General features: G+C 41.3%; 1 protein-coding gene across 1 annotated transcript in view; it reads left to right on the forward strand.

Annotated features, from left to right (window-relative positions):
- Positions 1-19,707, forward strand: part of LAS1L (LAS1-like (S. cerevisiae)) — a 34,555-nt gene that overhangs the window by 12,867 nt on the left and 1,981 nt on the right. The window contains exons 7-11 of the mRNA XM_009334276.1: positions 2,635-2,720; positions 3,691-3,906; positions 5,116-5,251; positions 5,844-6,223; positions 8,767-8,908. Of these exons, the coding sequence (XP_009332551.1) occupies positions 2,635-2,720; positions 3,691-3,906; positions 5,116-5,251; positions 5,844-6,223; positions 8,767-8,908 (960 nt within the window). The remainder of the gene's footprint in view (positions 1-2,634; positions 2,721-3,690; positions 3,907-5,115; positions 5,252-5,843; positions 6,224-8,766; positions 8,909-19,707) is intronic.

Consider the following 19,707-nt stretch of genomic DNA (forward strand, 5'->3'; position numbering starts at 1 on the left):
TGTAGCGCTGCATGGGGTTGTTGTGACCCAAGTGCAGGACCCAGCACTTGGCCTTGTTGAACCTCATACAATTGGCCTCAGCCCATCGATCCAGCCTGTCCAGGTCCCTCTGCAGAGCCTTCCTACCCTCGAGCAGATCAACGCTCCCGCCCAACTTGGTGTCGTCTGCAAACTGACTGAGGGTGCGCTCGATCCCCTCATCCAGATCATTGATAAAGATACTGAACAGAACTAGCCCCAGTACTGAGCCATGCGGAACACCACTTGTGACTGTCCACCAGCTGGATTTAACTCCATTCCCCACAACTCTTCGGGCCCGGCCATCCAGCCAGTTTTTTTATCCAGTGAAGAGTACACCCATCCAAGCCATGAGCAGCCAGTTTCTCTAGGAGAATGCTGTGGGAGACAGTGTCAAAGGCTTTACTGAAGTCTAGGTAGACCACATCCACAGCCTTTCCCTCATCCACTAGGTGGGTCACCTGGTCATAGAAGGAGATTAGGTTAGTCAAGCAGGACCTGCCCTTCATAAACCCATGCTGACTGGGCCTGATCGCCTGCTTGTCCCGTACATGTCGTGCGGCGGCGCTCAGGGCGGTCTACTCCATAACCTTTCCCAGCACCAAAGTCAGACTGACAGGCCTGTAGTTCCCCAGATCCTCCTTCCAATGCTTCTTGTGGATGGGTGTCACATTTGCTAACTTCCAGTCAACTGGGACCTCCCCGGTTAGCCAGGATTGCTGATAAAGGATTGAAAGTGGCTTGGTGAGCACTTCTGCCAGCTCCCTCAGTACCCTTGGGTGTATCCCATCTGGTACTTTCCTTCTCAGCTGAAGACAGGGTTGTTCCTGCAGTCTCCTATGTATTTCTGAAGATGCTTAATTTAAGGACTCAGCTTCTTGCTTTCATTTAAGAGAAAAAATTTTTTTTTAATTATTCACTCAACAGAAAATAGACCACGGGGGAGGGAGAAAGGCTGGCATGGAATGCATTGACAAGGTGGTGATTTCATTAGGTTTGGAAACTTGGATTATGGACTCAGGGATAACAGGGTTTATGAGTTTTCTTGAATATGTCAAGTGACCTATGAAAGTGCTTTTTTAATTTAGAATGCCTATGTAATTCTGAGTAAAGCCTTTCATTTCCCCTATTGACATACCCTGTAATTTGGATTGTGCAGAGGGCAGAAGATTCCTTTAGACCTAAAGCAAAATGAGCTAACTGCAAAGGATCCTCTGCTGTCTGCTTCAGAGAACTGACCCAGTGGACCTTTCTTAGTCAGATGTTCTTCTGCTTAAATGGTTCTCTACTGAAGCTGCCATCTGCATGGAGATATCCTTAATAGTTGGTGATCATCAGTCATTGCATGTGGGAATAATGGTAACTATGCTGGAACAGTTTCCAGAGAAGAGAAGGATTGAAACTGGATTTTGTTTTTAGAAACATTGCATTCTACCACTTGCCTTCTAATCTCCTACCACATCATCTACTTATGACAAAGTGGTCTAGTGTTTGTGTGTGTTGTTTCTGCACTCTGAGATCTTCAGCTGCTGTTTGTATTTATAAAAATCCTGTATTGGATCTAAGTCACGCCTGGATGTTTAGATTTGGAAGTCACCCCTATTGTAGAAGACAAATTTTCTCACCCATTCTGTACCAAAATATGCTGTGTTTGACATGGGTACTACCATTCCAAATCCAATGAGTCTGATAGCAAAAGCAGTTGTTTCTGTGGAATTTATTCAGTGTTTGAAAATGGACACCTTGATTTTTATTCTGAGAAGTGTTTATTTTAGTGCTGTATCTTTGCACGGATAGAGAAGCTCATGGATAGAACTGTGAACAGAAGAACTCAAGAGAATCCCATGGCTGGATACTGGGGTAGTTGTGGGAATTTTACTTCTGTCCCTTTTGCTGTATTTTACTTTCAAGTGTCAGTTCAGCCTACCTATGTGGGTCCCCTCGGTCTTCCACTTGCATTAAGCCAGCCTAATAGGAGATGAAGTGGTCCTTGAGTTGGACCATTCAGTGCTCTCAGACTAACTGAAGTTTGCAGGATAGCTATAAGGGCAGGAGACATTCAAAAAAGAGCTCTGGGTGCTGTAGGGAAGAGCAGTTGTGACCCTACTGCAACTTATCTGCCAAACAGCTGTGTGAACTGCACCTTAAGGTGTGCCTTGCCAGCAAGTCAACAGGGTTGGCTTTTCCCCTGAAATTTAACCTAGCTCTGTGGGTCAGAGGTCCTCAAATCTTGGCTGGCCTGCTGGCAGAAGACTTGGATCGTACTGCAAACCGTAAGTATTTCAGTATGATAAATGTTCCTGTGCTTTTGAAATGTTTATCACAGATGTTCCTGTGCTTTTGAAATACCAAGATATTTGCCTCTGCAACTCGAGCAGAAATATTTCCTCCAGGGTTCTGGTTCTGTTCCAGTTTGCACAACTACACATTCCCTCCAAGTCTAATGGGATATATCCAGCCCAAAACTGCCATATGATTTTAGAGCCTTACAATAAACTACATCATCTCCTCATAGATCCAGGTATTTGGCTCTCAAACTTGTTTCAGAACTGGCGCAAGTGGTGTTTTGATATGTAAAGAGTAAGTGGCATTAATAAGATTCTCTGATTGCTCTAGGGAGACAGTGGCTGAAGCTCTTCTCAGTGATGGCTTTCTCATCCCAAAGATGGATTGTCTGAAAATGCTAAATATCAAGTATGAAGGTTAGTGTTTTGGGCACAACATAAGTAAAAAGTGCATAGCTAGTGTTATGTCCAAGTCTGTTATTTTTTTCTCATTATACTGAAATACGTAGTTCTCTGCATATTTTTCATGTATCTGGGTCCTTAAACATCTTTTGACCTGTTCTCCAGACCCCTTTATGGCCATTCTTAGCTATTGCTTTTGTGTAAATCTCTTACCATGGAAGGATAGCTCTTCAGCACTGAATGCTGCCTGGCCAAAACATCTTTCGAAGCTTACATCTCTGCCCTTACCTGCAATAGTTACTGATTTCATGAACTCCCACTAGTTTCTTTTCTACATTGAAGATTTGGAGCAAATCTAAATGGATTTTCTTGAGCCTCATTCACCAGTTGCATCTTAGTTCTGTGCTGCTGCCCATACGCGTGGAGTTGCATGGATTTTCTGCAAGAGAATTAGGTACCTAGAGGCAATGAAAATTAATAATTTGTCTATTCCCCTGGGACCTCTTGGAAACATGAGCCAAAGAACGTTCCAAGAAAGATCCTCAAATTTCTGTGACTATATTACAGTAGTAAAAATTTAGGAGCTTTTTGATTCTGTATTGCTTTGCTCAATGTGCCTTCTCTTTGCACTGTATTTTTAGACAGAATAGCTCTTCATTATGTGTGAAATAAGCTGAAACTGGAAAGGGATTAGCAAAACAGGTAGATTTTCCTGTGGTTTACCATGTGATTAGATCCGGCATTGTATTTTTTGCTTTCATTGAGCTGTTGTGTTAATTATCAATTTGCTGCTTATTTTACTTCCCTAGCATAAGAAAATAATAGTTCCAGGTTCAGTGAGGATCCCAGGAAATAAATACCCTGGAACCAGCGATCTCAGAACAAACTACTGTAGTTTGGAACAAGTGTCACACCCATGGTTCACAAAAAATTACAAAACAGTGATTTTTGGCTTCTCTTTTTTTTTTTTGTCTTCTTACGGCAGCAAATAAAGAGGTATGGCAGTTCAAAATTCCTCAGACGTTTTACTGCTTTTGGCAACCTTTGCTGGCAGGCCTCCTTTCCCGAAGTTTTACACAGATCCTAATAGAGAAAATGTTTATGGAGTTAAAGGAATGTTCTGACTCTTCAGAACTCCGGCCTCAGTTCTTGATCAGCTGGATTTCTGAGATGCTGACTGGCATTGCCAAAGTAAACGCTGGTGAGTATGTCTGGAATTTCTGTGTGTAAAAAATACAAGTGTCTCTTCTGTAGTACTGCGAAAACTGGGAGAGTGGTGTGACCTTGAGATGGAAAGTGCAATAACCTAATTACTACATTTTGTCATGTGAACAGAGCTTTTATTGTTGCATTTCTTACACTTTTCAACCTGCAGCTTGTGTATGTCACGCATTTCTTAGCAAAAAATTGAAATTGTTGCTGACAACTTTGCTGCAGCCTCCTCAAGATAGTAAAAGCCAATCTCTCCCATGAAAGATCAGGCCCTTAAATGCTATTTTTTCCAGATATTAGTATTTGTAGGAAGTAACAGTAGCAGATAACAAATAAAGATGTTATATGCAACCTGTTATGAGTTCCCTGTTCCTAGTTCTTTCCTCACTTAACAGAAGCCTGCCTTTACAAGATACTTATACAGTCTTGCTGTCCTTTTTTAATCCTATCGCAGGATTTTCATGCCTTCTAAACTTACACAAAAGTAATAAAGTAATATTTTGTTTTCTGTTCCTAACTCCTTAGAACTGTTTAAATTGGCAAACTGTATGTTTCATTCTGGAGACAGGGGCACAGAAGAGCTTTAATTATTCAAAGCGTGTCACAGGAATTCTGTTAGCAGGACTTTGATACTACGATATAGTGTATCCCTGAGAAGGTTTCAGCTGGTTAATTTTGCCAGCTCTTCTGTCCTCTCCCGATCTGGCTCAGTCTGCACCAAGATTTTGCCGGTATCTGTGGCAGTCACGGGTTCATGTTTGATGCTTTCAGTCAGCGCTGAGCGTATCTATTATGCACCAAGATCCCTGAATGGTAGTAGTTCCCAGCTGTTAAGTCTACTCATTGCAGTGCTATCTGGAATGATCTCGGGTCCCAGAAGCAGTATACTGCATTTATTTGGGACAATACTGTACAAAAACATCTTGTGGCTTGCCTGTCTGGGATAGCATGCACAGAACCAGCTTGGGAATGCCTGCACCTCACTGTGGTCACGTCTTGTGGAGCTAACCTAGCTGGCAGTATATTGGCAAGTCCCTTGTAACAACCTTGATGTATTTGGTCAGTACATCTGGTCTTGGACTTGGATTGGAATGCCAGCTTATTTGAGGATGAGTGTTCCAGTAAAAATGCAAAGGGATGAAGGGCATATTTTTAATGAGTTTTGAGCACCTTGTTGTTTTCATTATCTTCTTTAAAGGGAAGAAAAGACAACACTGTAACAAACAGGTGTCCGTGAAGGAGCTGTTCCTCCATAAAGTTCCTTTGCAGTGGATAAGACTGACTGATAATTGTTTGGAAGCTCCCTGCTGGGCAACCCCACACCTTCTTCAGCTGTAAGTTTGATCCTGTGACCTAGAAAAGGGACAGCAAACACTGCTCTGTAACAGCTTTGGCCAGCTCCCTTCTGATACGCTGAGTTGTAGCTGCGTTCCCTTCCTTTGCATCTAGTAGAAATTGTGGCAGGTGCATATAAAGCCCTGCTTGTTGCTGCTTATCTCCCCATTGATTCTACAAAGAGAAGAAGGAGGAGGAGAATTTAAAAGGATTGCACCTTCAAAATGAAAGCGGACGTTATCTGGGGAGGTATTAAAAAAGCAACCTGGTCGGAAGAAAAGTGACTTGGTAGCAGAGAGGTGACTGCTTATACAGGTGATACTAATTTAGCACAGGTGGTAACTTTTTCACATGAAAACAGCAAAGCAGGAATTCAGTTAGAAGTATCACAAGTCCTTAATTTTAATCACAAAGAGGGAGTATTTCAGCATCCACCCACCAGGAAGTAATCAGATTTGCCTGTTAGAGGAGATATATGAGTGAGCTGTCCTGGAGGAAACTCATACTTAAAAGGCTGCTCAGCTTGATAAACCTTTATCTGGAATCTTTTTTGCTTTTAAGACTTTTACATTGCCCTTTTCCTTTCTGTAGGATCCTCACAATCATGAGACCTCGCTTGCCACGTTCTTCGCGGAAGAACCTTCTCTATCTCGCCTCTGTTTATACAGAAGGAGGTGGCCCTTTGTCCAGTCCAGGCCTCTCTTCAGACTGCAGTGAACAGCCAATTTACACTATAGAGAGCTTACAGTGGAGGGCCAGGCAAGAAAATCAGGTTAAAAATCAAGGGCAGACTGTAGAGAAACAAGAAGATGTGCTGGAGAGAGATGATGGTGTAGAGGAGGTGGAGGAGGAAGAAGAAGAGATGGTAACTGAAGCAAATCCTTTGGAAGGACTTGCTCATTCTGGTAACATGGTGGCTATTGCTGAGAAAAGGGCAGCACTGCAAGGGTCCGCCTGGCAGATCACTGCAGGTAAAAAATTACTTTGTAAGACTTAGACAATCTTCGTCGCTGGCAAATGTTAATTGAAATGCAAGGGCATCTCAGCCCTCTGGGCCTGGCCAGAATTGAAGTGTGCTTCAAAATCATCTAAATGCCAAATCACTGAAAACCATTTTTTTCCTAGTCTTCTGTTTATGTGCAGTAGTCATCTCTCTCAAACTCTTAAAATACTGTGAGTGCTTTGTCTGGGAGCATGTTGTTACTGCCTCATTAATTTTTTTATCAGGCTTTTCGAAACTGTTTAAAATTTCAATGTATCCAATTGATGGGGCAGCATATATGCCAGCTGTGAATGGCAAAGAAAATATGGATGTTTCTTGGACTGCTGTTTGTCAGACTTGGGGGTATTTGAAAGCACAGTTTGGCTGTGCTGGAAAGCACCAGTCATATGCTCATAAGTTCCATGCTCCATGAAAGTTGCTGTTATGACATGGTGGCAAGCAAAAAAGAAAGGAGCAAGGCAAGATTTAAGAGTGAATAAACAGTATATCCAGTGTTTTGTTACCTTTATTATGGTAGCTGTACTTTCTTGTTGGGGTGGAGGGTTCTGTAGATAAGAAGATGTTTGGATGAGTGGTTTATGGAGGGACTTGAAGACAGGAGGAGGAGGTTGGTGGAGAGGAGTTGGAGGCAAAGTGATATTTAAAGGAAGAAGAAGAAAAGCAGCCATTAGAAGACAATGAACTCTTGTACCCTACTCACAGGGAAATTTTCCCAAGTCAAAAAAAAAAAAAAATCTGCCTAGGCAGCTTGGCCTAGTTATGCTGACGTGAACAGCTTGTTAGAGCTGGATGTTTTGAGAACAGAAGCAAAATTGTCCTCTGCTTCAGTGACTTTGGTTCAGATCAAGCAAAGCTTTCACTGAAGGAACATGCATTGTGTCCTGAACCACCTGATTTTTGTGAAGATTCTGTTTATGTAGTTGTTTGTGAGTAAACTTAATTTCTGTTGAATAACATCTGTGAAGTTACCATCCTTAAACAATTTGAAACTGTAGCCAGTAGGTATGTACAAACCCATGACAATATGTGGTATATCAACTATTTACTAGGTTGTTCCCCAAAGAGAGGGCTTAGCCTGTTAAATATATATATAATGGTAATTTGCCTTACAGCTGTGTTGGATGTTACCAAATGCTATTTCTGCCCCTTTTTTAGCTGTAAAATTATAACACTTAAAAAGTACTGTGTTAAGATTTCTTGTTCTATTAGATGGCCAAGAACAGTATAAAAGGAAAAACAAATAAATCTGCTGGTTCTTTAGGGGAATGCTTGGGTTTTTGAGCAGATATCAGGTACACAAAACAAATCAGTTTCAGGAAAAGAGAAAGAAATGGTCAAGTTGTACGTGATTAGCAGGGGTCTCAAATAGTCTGTGTAATTATTGCTGGCTCTCTGGAGTGGAGTGCCTTATCTTCTGAAGGCTTCTGTCTGCTGGTCTTCACTGAGCTCCTAGTAAGCGTTCCAGAAATAAGTGTTCTGGTATCAAGAAAGCACATAGGCTTAAGAAATCTTATTGTCAAAACAATGACACATAATAATTTGTATCTTTCATTTAGTTAGATGTGAAATAAGAATAAAATTTAAAGGGGGATTTCCCTATTGGGAACTGCCTTAGAAATTTTGGCACCACAATATAAAGGAATGGACTCACTGATGTTATCAGTTGTGATGGATGGTTTCCCATTGTGCAGTTTCTGGCCCCCACCGGAAGCCAAATTTAACAAATGTGAAGTCTTGGAGAGGAAACAGCAATAGGTAGTTGTAAAAACAAATAGGAGAATTTCCAAGACATTGTCATATTCTTTTTCTTGAATAAGAGTAAGACGAGGTGGGCTCATCCCAGCCCACCTGTCTGTCCAGAACTGCTTTATTGGTTATTTAGGCTTCCCCAGCCTTACACTCTTCTACTTCCGTGGCTTCAGTTCTTCCTTAGTCACTGTTGCACTGTTGCTGTGCAGCTGCTAATGTCAGCGAGTCATTAAGAAGCTGATGCTTAGTCTCACTGGAGGAACAAGCTACAGGATGCAAAGGTGCTGTTTTGTATCTTCGTATGTGTACAAATGGCTCTTTCCATTTACAGAAGTATGCAGAGTAATTTTTTTAAATTAATGTATGTAAGTCAACGTGTATGTTTCAAACGAAAGTATGCTTAAAACAGGGAGGTAGATATGAAGGGTTGCTCTAGAATACTGTGGGGTTTCTTTTAATGGACGTTGTCTCACAATGGTTTGGACGAGCTGCACTGTGTAGACTGCATGATGTTACATGACTCCAGATGTGTCCCTCTTGTCTCATGTACTACAGTGACTTTCTTTGGAAGAGATAGTAAGGTTAGAAATAAAATCAATTAAAACTGTAGTTCAGACTTATTTTTGCTGAGTACCTGAGATTGTTCATTTTTGCTGAATGGCTGAGTTGCGTGAGACAGTATTTGTGGACTTTGGGGGATCTCGTTTTTTGAAAATTTCTCTGGTGAGCTCAGACTTGTGTTTATGTATTGTTTTTACTCAGATGAAGTACGATGGAAAGACTTTCCTCTTGGGAAACTCCCAGGTCAGACAGATGACCCTGATGGTCTCATGTTGGATAATTACTCCATGATGTCCCTGCTTGATCAGCCAGTGAGAGATGAGTGGAAGTCTCCCAGTACAAAGTGAGTAATGGTGTGGGCAGGACTTTGCCACTGAACCATGAAATGCATTTGTCTCTCTGTGCCTTGTACTATATGATGTGAAAAATTAAGGATGAGATTTTCTTTTTACTTCTGTTTGACTAAATAGTTTGACCCAAATATCTACTACTATCTCTAATATCTCCTAACTGTGCTTCTCATGGATTTTTCAAGTAATGTGTGAGTTTGGAAGGACCTTTGCAGTGCTGGTGTAATAGCATAACAGTCTGCTCTTCAGACTGTGCTGACAACTTTCGGTGTTGTCTGATGCTGTTAGTAAGATACAGTCTGCTGATCCCTTAGAGCTACTAGTCTGGAAGTACAGAATTTTTAAAACAAGCTAATGAGAGCTGGTGCAGCATCTGCCTGGTGATACACTGGGATGAATAACTTTAATGAGAACAACTGTGGCCTTGCAATTAAAGCGTTCAGTACTAGAAGCCTTGGAAGTCATTTAGCCTCCCTCAGTGTCAGTTTTCCCAGACTAGCTAGCTAATCTTGTGTAGGAAGGAGGAGTCATTCTAAAATGCACAGTGGTTTGCTGAAGCACTTTGAGGTGCATTAGTGGGAAAGCCTGAAGATGAGGAGAGAAGGTAGCCACAGGAAGTCGTTGACTGCAGATTACTTTTGTAACACCCGAGGAAGGAATTGGCTGTACGTAACTGGGGTGGTGAATATGCTGAGAGTTTTACACCAGTGAATGCAAATGTGTCTCTTTTCTGTATGCTTGGAATGGAGACTATAGTACGCTTCCTGAGTAAGGTCTATGTCACTGCAGTCCCAGTTATTCATTCTATGGTTAACACAGCATGAGACAAACTCTCTTCTCCTCACCCTCCCACCACCGCAACAGGAAACTCTTCCTGCTTGTTTGTACTGCATTAGTCTGACAGTATGCTTGCATTGTTGATGGACGCAGTCGACAGAAGTTACTGCTACCTGTATTGCTGTCACAACCCACCAGTATCATAGGAAGTTACTTCATGAAGCCCTAACAGTCATCCTTTGAAGCTGAATGAATATACTCAACATTTACCTCTCTGCATTTGTCCCCTTCATCTTTTCCTGTCATCAGGTCTGAGAGCTGCTATTTGTAATTGCTGTTCTCATTCCCTTCTGGGAATGTAATTTTGTTTTTCACTTCTTGGGTCTTTTGCACTATCTAAAAGTTAAATGCAGTGGCATAATCGGCAATCAAAAATGTGATTTCCGTGGTGTTCTTTGAGGAAGCCAGCTTATAATCTTACCATCTTTACTCCTCCTGCTCTTTCTAAAAGAAACCATTGCAAGGATTATGAGATACTGCTGTTCAGTAGTTTGGAAGTTATTAGCACAGCCTCAGCAGGCTTGAAAACTCAGTTTCTATTAACCGGGCCTCTGATCCTCAGGCACAGTATGTTGGCATTGCCCAGTGACCTTTTCAGAGCTGCAGCTAGTAATTTAAGCTGCAGATCTGACCTCAGTAAAGAAACACAGGTTGTCATGGAAATAATGGTAGCATTCTATAAAGCTTTAGTTAGATCACCTCTGTTACTAAATGAAGCTTATCCAGTTAAACCCTCCCATTGAAGACATTTGAATAGGGTCATTCTTTCACCCTTTGAAGTCAAAGGAACTTGAATGCTGTAAACTGTCAAATCAATTTCATCACATACACAATAGGAGATGGGTTTATATGTATTTTAATCCAAGGAACACTTCAGAATATAAATGAATGGCAGTTATTTTCTAAAACACTTGATAGTATAGCTTTCTAATCAGTGATTCTTTCCCTGTAGTTGATGGGCCCAATCCAGTAGCTTCCAAAAAACGTGAATAACACTGACAGTCATGCAGCCTCGGGTGTTGCATTGGGAAGAGCTCTTGCACATACTTTTCACATATACAGAGTTGTCTTCGGATTAGCTTCCAGTTCCAAACCTTCCAAAGAGCAAGGTTTCCATTCTTCTCCATCCTCTTGGTCATCCTTCCTGGGACTAGTCTGCTCTTTTGTCAGTTCAGGCCTGCTGAGAAGGTATTGTTTCTGCTCGATGCATCCAATCAAAATGTAAAATTAGCATCTCAGAGATTGCTAGGTAATCAAAAAGAAACTATCCTTTCCTACTGCTCCTCTTCCTGGTGGTCCAAATATTTAATGAAGTTCTTGGTTCCAACACTTCTACAAGAGGCAGGACCAAACCTGCCTCTCTCTATATTGAGAGGTTAAATGAGTTATCCTTCTTGAGTCCTCTTGAATGGTGTTAATCACTGACAAGCCCTATGCTTTGAACGCTCCATGAATTTCCTCTCGGACTGTGAAGAGAGCGGGTAACCATTTGTCTTCTGATAGTTTATCATCCTAAAAAGAAGAGTAAATCTATACTAGATGCAAAAAACCCCTTTTGATTCAGCAGAAGAGCCCTTTGGTGTCAGCCAGCCATGATCATGTTTCTTGCAACATGTTCCATGTTGGGAATAAGGCAAATTCCTGGAATTTGCATATCTACTTCTAGTCTGCAGAGCCCCGGCACTCTCACTGTAGTCACAAATGATAGAATGCTGGATCTCAGAGACTTTAAACATAAAGCTGTTTGACTTGATGTTTAGGTAGGTGAGATCACTGATAAGAATAAGGAGATGCGGCAGAATTCTAATTGGCTACAGTAATGAGTACCATTTGGCATCTAAAGGCTCTGACAAGAGATGGGTGGGGGGTTTCTTAATCTGATCCTCATTGACTCAGTTGATTTTTCTATGCATGGTAGCAGGAGTCATCATTATGGAGGCTGTAATGAAGTATATGTGGACTAGCGTGATTCACTGTTCTGGCTTGTTTGTAAGCTGCTACTTGAAACCCGCTGTAGCCTGTGCCCTTTCTGACTTGTGTGTTGTAGACTTAAGGTGTTCTATAATCCCAGCATATTTCTTGGAGTGGTTTCTAAAGTAACAGGAATTAAAAATCACCTAATGATTCCAGGTTCTGCTCTACAAGCAAAGGAATTCCTTTAGATACAAACTTTATATCATACCACTGATGTAGATGTTAAAGGAGCTAGAACTTCACCATACTAAAGTCTGCTGTGTGAAAATCCACAGCACGTATTATTCAATTGATTTGTCAATAAAAATTCACTAAAATTACTAATAAATGGGGTTTTTTGTCATTTTGCTTTAGACATCAACAAAATCTTTGCTAGTGTCAGCAGGAGTTAAAGTAAGTGCTGGTATTGAAGTCTGATTAGTTACAGCTTTACTCTGAGTGTGGAAACATCTCTGTTAAATAAAATTTAGAATAAACTTAAGAATAGAAAATTTTGGTCAAATTATCATAGAATATAAGTCATCTCACGTGCATCTCTGTTCCATTCCAAGTAACGTGATACAATCATAGAATAGCCCAGGCTGGAAAGGACCTCGAAAGATCATCTGGTCCAACCTTCCGTGGGAAAGGGAGCCTAGATGAAATTATACAAACTCCATCCTTGCCGAATTCCTCTTATCTAATAGGCTAAGCTTGATAGCAGGAGGAGTAGTGCAAAAGACCCCCAGAAGAGGAAAAAAAGCCATAAGGCTGTTTTTATTTCTGGATTCCTGAGAAAATTTTTGGAGAGAAAACAGCAAGCAGAAACTATGGCTATGGTGCTGCCCAATTTCTGCAGCTGATGTGCTTTATCAATATTTTATCCTTGCCACTTTTATTCCACACATTATGTGGTAACAGCAGTGGTTTGGGATCTTTGGTAATCTGTGTCTGTTTCTTTTACCTCTAATGCTCTAGTTGCAGGTGGTTGAAGAGACAATCTGATTGTTCTTTTGCTGGTCTCCCAGCCCCAACTGCTTTGCCTCCTTTTCCCTCCCCATACCAGTGGTCATAGAATCATAGAATCATTAAGGTTGGAAAAGACCTCTAAGATCATCGAGTCCAACCGTCAACCCAACACCACCATGCCCACTAAACCATGTCCCTAAGCACCACATCTACACGTCTTTTAAATACTTCCAGGGATGGTGACTCAACCACTTCCCTGGGCAGCCTGTTCCAATGTTTAACCACTCTTTCAGTAAAGAAATTTTTCCTGATGTCCAACCTAAACCTCCCCTGGCGCAACTTGAGGCCATTTCCTCTCGTCCTATCGCCAGTTACTTGGGAGAAGAGACCGACCCCCACCTCGCTACAACCTCCTTTCAGGTAGCTGTAGAGTGCGATAAGGTCTGCCCTGAGCCTCCTTTTCTCCAGGCTAAACAACCCCAGTTCCCTCAGCTGCTCCTCATAAGACTTGCTCTCCAAGTTTGTCAGGGGTATTTTTCTCCCCTCCATGCTGTAAAAAGCATTGGAAAGTCAGATTTGTACTTGGTCATAAACAACGTGCAACATGCAGATTTTAAAAAAGTGCATAGCTGTAGAGTCACTCTCATTTTAAAACAAATGAGAAAAATATCTATACTGCTAATTAGATACGGAAATGGATTCTCATAGTTACAAATGAACCGTTTTCTTTCTTTGTAAGCTGTTCTTTGGAATGCACTGTTCAATGAATTTCGACAGGTGAGCCGTTACTTATCCATACATCAGGTAATGTTCTCTAGGTTTTACTTTCTAGGACTTGTTTATGATTCCATTGCTTGCAACAAATTAGAAATAAGTGATCCTTGCTTCTGGGTACGTGAAAAGAAGCAGCAAGCCATACAGAACAGACATGGCTATGGGGAAATGCTAGGTCAACCTGCCTGTACACAGAAGAGGAGCAAATATGTTGCTGTAGGATAGAAAAAAACTGTCCATCAGCCAGTTGAAGATTTCCAAGAGGCTCTTGGGCTCAAGGCTTAGCTGAAGTATATAAATTTCCAGGAATTTCTGCTCTGTACCATACTTGTGTAACTGTAATGGGAAATTTTGCTTAAGATACTTAGCAGAGGCAAGAGCCTTGGAATAACATGGGTTATCTTCAGGAAGCATGTGCTCTATGCCATAGCACTTGCCTACACACTTGATTGTGGCCCCTACCTTGACTTGGAGAGTAAGCTGCCAGTAACTAGAACAGAAATGTTTGCCAAGGCACACAGCTCCTCTGTTCCTGGAAGAGACAAACCTAATTTGCATTATAAATTCTTGCTCACATGTGCCAAAACACTCCTCTTGATATCTGCAAATGGACAGCTGGAAGGACCTGTTTTTTCCAGTTTCTTTGGTGCTTTTCTTGTAGGTAATGCTTAGTTATTTGATGCTTGCAAGGATATGAAAAAACATGTGGTGACATTAAGGAATTCGTGACAGAGTGGTTGGTGTAGATTGATTGTTCGTAGTTTCGTGGTTAGGAGGAAGCTGCCATTTCATTTTATAGTGCAAAGTAGTAGATTGCCCTAGAGAGACATACCTTTTCTGCAATGCCTGTCCTGGGGGCAAGGGTGGAATTTCTATGGTGGCGCTTTGCAGAGAGGCTTATACTGATGTTGCCATGGAACTAGCCATCAGCGAAACCAATTACACAAGCTCGTTTAGAAACTTTGCTTTAAAAACGGGAGGGGAAGCCTGAGCCACCAGTAAATAGCTTGCAGTTAAGGTTGAGGTTATCATTCACTTTTTACCTACAGTATTCTGTTCTCTTCATATACCATGGAAATAAAAGAAGAGGAAAAGTGATGTACACGATGTAGCTGACTTCCTGAAGAAGAAAATCGCTTAAGAGATGATTTCTGCTGCAGTGCAGTGCCTCATGATTATGTTACAGAAGCAGAATGAGTCCCCACTAACTGCTGCATTGCAGACCTGCACAGAGTGTGTTGCATGTTGTGTGTAGCATAGAATTACTTGTACTTCTTGAACTCTTACTGCAGAGAAGACCAAAGCAATTTACAAAGCAGGTTCATGAGGAATCACGTTGCTAACCCCAAAGTTCAGCCACTTCTTGGGTGGAACATGGTAGCAGCTAAGACAAGCATAGCAGAAGGATGCTGGAAAAGTAGTATCCTGGAAACTTAAAACAGCAAAGGTCACGCTTACCAATTTCTACTCACTGTAGGCTGTTTTTTTTCATATTGTCTTGAAAATAGTCTTCTGCATAGATTGCTGCATGCCTTTTCTTCATACTTTAATATGAAACAGTTTCAGCATATATTCAATGGTGAAATTGCCACAGAGGTATATAATTAACTGCTGCTAGGAATTTGTAAATTGTCTTAAAACTTGCTTTAATCAGAATTTGCTGCTGTCATCTTTGAAGAGATCTCATTTTAAATAATGTTAATGACAAGATTTATAATCGCTCTTACATGATTCTCATGTAAGTTACAAGACCTAGTTGTCCAGAAGGTGCCTCTAAAGAACCTGAGGCTTTGCTTCAAATCATACCATTCTTCCTGTTCATACCTCCTTGGCTTCTAGGCTGCATGTATTTGTGGCACAAAGGTACTGAAGTGTCTTAAGGCACTGGTGGTGTCATGACTGTAAAGCTATACAAGACAGTACCAGTTCAAAGAGGTTTTTCTAGCCTAAAAGACATGAAAAAGAGGAGTCAAAACCCACTGGCAAATCCAGAAGGTGGATTGGATTAAATTTAATTTATTGTTGTTAACTGCTTTTGATATTGGAGAAAAAAGCAAACCTGTAGGAAAGGAGCATGGTTTGATGGCTGGAGGCATGTTTCCTGATGTTGTATTTAGCCATAAACAGGAGCAGGGAGAGATGACAAACCATTTGTCATGACAAACCTCTGTTCCCTTATTGCCAGAGATGTGGGGATGGAGAGTGGGCTGGAGTAGTTAAAAAAAACAGAATCTGAAAGACCTAGAACCTGTGCTCATTTCAAGAAAAGCATGGTTGCACCAGCAGAGCAGGAAGCTGGCTCTAGCCTGCTTTTGAATGCTGGAAATAAAAAGGCACCCTTTGCCAGAGTAGAGAAATTCTGGGAAGAATTAGCATGGCAGTCTAGGTGATTTTTATACTAGAAAAATAGGATTGAGTTGGTGAGTAAAAAGGTTCATTCCTCCTTATCACTTCTGCTGGTGTGTATCCTACTTCAGCCCTATCTGCCCTGGGCTGGCTTATATCGAGCAAGAAAGTTTTGTTTTCGACATTAAGCTCTGTCTGTTCCTAAACTAGCAAACAAGCTGAGAATTAGGCTCAAAACATTCTCTGAAATCCACATTCATTTGAGCCCACAGAAGTATTTTGCCTACACTGTTCTGTACTGTTACAGATTTAATACAGTCTTTTCAAGCGAGTAGTGTTGTGGTGCACTGCAAAAGCTGAGTTTTGCAACCAGAACAGAGGGGTTGGGCCCTTCCTTGAATGGAAGCAATTAGTGTTAAACTTTTTTTTTTTCCTTTGGAGAAGGCTTTGCCCCTTCCTGAGGGGAGAGAGAGGTTCCTGGATTTATTAGGAAATTACAGAAGGACATAGTTGGAATCCAAGAAAGATAGCAAGGCAATAGAGGGAATATGAAGGCAGCTTCAAGGTAAAATGAAAAATACAATCTTAAGAGGTTTCTTCCAACTTCAGTGATTCTATGAAAAATATCTCTGCACATTTCTCTTCCTACTTTCTCAATGAAAACTGACAATAGCAACAAACTGCTGAAGTAGTTTTAATAATAACCTAAAAACTAACTGAAAAGAAGCCTCCACATGTAACCACTTTTGTCCAAAACAAAAACTGATTTGAGGTGTTTGTAGGAACAGTAAGACTATCCTGTGGAATCTAATTAGTACTTGTTTTTGGGAGTAGTATATTTGAGGACAAATAAATTAACCACAAAGGACCTGGGATTAGGAAAAAGCAACTTTGTAATACATATATTTTATTGTTTCTGTTTGGTTTTGTGCTGTCTTCTGAAGCACCTAGTTTTAGCTACTCAGCAAACATGGGAGTGTTTAGGTTGTGGATTTGATTTCATTGTGCAACTTCTGTTCACCTAACAGTATTTGGAGTCTTATAGCCTGCAAAAGAAACAAATACGTCTCTTTTTTCTCATTTTTTGAAAGGATGATAATTTCTTTACTGGCTTCAGAATTGAAGATCTTTTGACCTGTGATTGGGGGGGGGGGAAGTCTTTAAATATCTTTTATTTTCGTTAAATGGTAGAGTTCTCATAGGTTAGCAAGTAGTATGCTGTCCTTTCACCTCTGTGGTTGAGACTTCTTCCTAGGCCTGCCAGTAAACCGTTGCAGCAAGTGGGTCACAAGCAGCAAATAGTCTGTCAAAAGAAAAGTCTGTCTCTCGTGTTGGCAGATCAAATTCTGCAACGGTCTAGATCAAACTAATTGACTAGTTAATGTTTCCTTTCCTCATTAGTAGCACTAGGTTCCTTTGGAGGAAGATGCCTGGACTGCATTTTGAAATACAATTTAGTTGTGTTGAGGACTGATTGTATATTGATTGCAGACTAAAAAGTTGCAAGCCAGATATATAGGTCTCAGTGCTTCATTCTGCAGACTCTGAAAAAAGCCAGCGGGTGTTGCTTTCCCCTCTGCCCCCAATAATTGCTTTCCATGTGGCCTAAGGTGCAGAGAGGAGCGATTGCAAGACCTTCATCTATATTCAGCCAAGGAGGTGGTTTTCTTTTTCTCCTCATGTGCTCCTTCCGGTCGGCTGGTTTTTGAACAGTGTAATGTGTCATGCAGCTCGTATTACTAGAAAAATACCCGTGTAGAAAATGAAAAAGCACATACCAGGCCAAAAGTAACACGTTTCTGCATCTATTTGTGTGGGTGAAAGGGGCAGACAGTTTCTGCCACTCAGATCACAGCCTGGCAGGAGGCCAAGGAAAAAAGCTCAGAAAGAAACATGAGGAAAACCTGTTGTTACCACAAATAAAAAGGAGCAGAACCTGATTTATTCCTGTAGCTGTGTCTGGAAACAATCCAAGTTTCATCAGGAGTTACAACAGCAGCTTGTTCATTCTTTTTATTTCCCTTGCATAGCAGCTTCTCTGTTTGCCAAAGGCCATGTGGCTTTGGAAAGGTTGTCTGACTTGCCCAGAGGCAGAGAGGAACAGATTTTCTTGGCTACTTCTCATGTATTCTTCTATGTAGAAACTTTGTCTGCTGTCTTGCAGCTACATGGGTTTTCTGCTTCCCCTTCAAAAGGGGTTTGTATGGGCTATTCCAGAAGGGGTTTGCTATTTACTACTTCTTTGATACTGCCCTCCAACTTCTCTATCTGCAAAAAGCTGTTCTACCAGGCTCACTGTAGGGGTACTGCAGTATGGTATGAGAGGTTGTGAAAATTTGACACTTTACTTTGAAAATATTCATAAGATGCTTGGAAAAAGCATCTGCAGCATAGGCAATGGGACACACCCTTTCTAAAAGCCATGGCCATCTTTGTCTTTCTCTCTGGCTCCACAGACTTAAAGCAAATGAAGGTAATGAACTGCAGAAAGGGTCTCCTGGAACATGGAGTTTGACATTAATTTGGAAAAAAGGCTTTGGGCAAGTCATGTAACAGAAGCAGAACCTCTTGCTGCAGCCCTAATTCACCAGGTCCACAGATGAGAATGGAGCGCTTGGTGATCTTGTGATGCATTTAATTTATGTTGTTTAACATCTGCCTGAATTCTGCCTGCCTTGTTTGAGGTCTGTGCTTCTTACTAAATAGTTCCTATGAATCTGAGGCAAAACTTGAGTACATACCAGGAAAAATGACAACCTCCCTTCTCTTTTAAAGATTAACTCAGCCTTGAGAGACAATCAAGAGCCCATCTCAATTCCTATGTTTCACTTCTTTTTCTGCTTTTGTTGTTGTTTCTGGAGGTTCAGAAAATTGGAGAATGTGCCTTCCCTATGCTGAAAGCAAGAGCCTAGCTATCCACAAAGTTTTCCCCCACAAGGTTGCTGGATAAGTCATTTTTTGTTCTTTCCCTGCTCCTGTTTTTCTGCCTGCCACTTACCACACAGTTTGGCCTCTTGTGGAACCCTTTACCCACACTCTCTGGTTTGCCATCAGATCTTCCCAAAGACAAGCGTGCTGTTTCCAAAACAGAATAGCATGAATCTCAGAGAAGCAAAATAGTTCAAAAAGAGCTGAATCCAGCCAAAACTAGTGAATTTTGAGGCTGTACTTCATTGTCGTATATTTAGCTGTCTTTGCAGATATACTATTGGAAAAAAACTAGTGGCAAGCAAGTGGCCGGGGGACAAAGTAGCACTGATTATGGAAAAGGCACTTTCTCCCTTGAATCCCAAGTAATAAAGTGCTATTACTGTGCTTGGCAATACTCCTAGTTTCATCCCTCCTGAAAAGCAGTTGATCTGCTGTGATGAGCTTGCTCTTGGCAAACTGCATGCAGTACAGTTAAAGCAGAGAATGCTGTCAGTGTCTGTCCCCTGAGTCCCTGTCCTGGGAATGACAGTAGGTCTGTGAAGTCATGAATGATGAGGAGTATACATCACAAGGGAGGAAAAATTATCCCATTAGCAGGCTAAATTCCGGGTAGTTTCCAACAACCAGAGGAAGACTGTCAGGTCATTACACTGGGTGCGATAACTGTGATGTTTCTGTGTTGGCTTTGTCTGCAAGGCCTCTGGCACTGTTTCATCTGAACAGGGAGTGTCTAAGAGGTGTTTTGACCATAAAGGAGAAATTATCTGTCTCTGAGGAGCTCTGAGCAGCAGCCTCTGCTATATAGCCAGTTATTCCAGTACCAAACATCTGGAAAAGGCATTGAGTTTTTCGGTGTATAGCTTGAAGTTGCTGTATAAATAAAACTTTCCAAACATCTGAGTCTTGTTTGCAGAAATTATTTTCTGTCTTCAGAGGTTTTTGGTTTAGTTTTAACATGAGACATAAGTTCCTGTGAATCTTG

This window comes from Pygoscelis adeliae, unplaced genomic scaffold (genome assembly GCF_000699105.1).
Source record: "Pygoscelis adeliae isolate BGI_AS28 unplaced genomic scaffold, ASM69910v1 Scaffold191, whole genome shotgun sequence".
NCBI lineage: Eukaryota > Metazoa > Chordata > Aves > Sphenisciformes > Spheniscidae > Pygoscelis > Pygoscelis adeliae.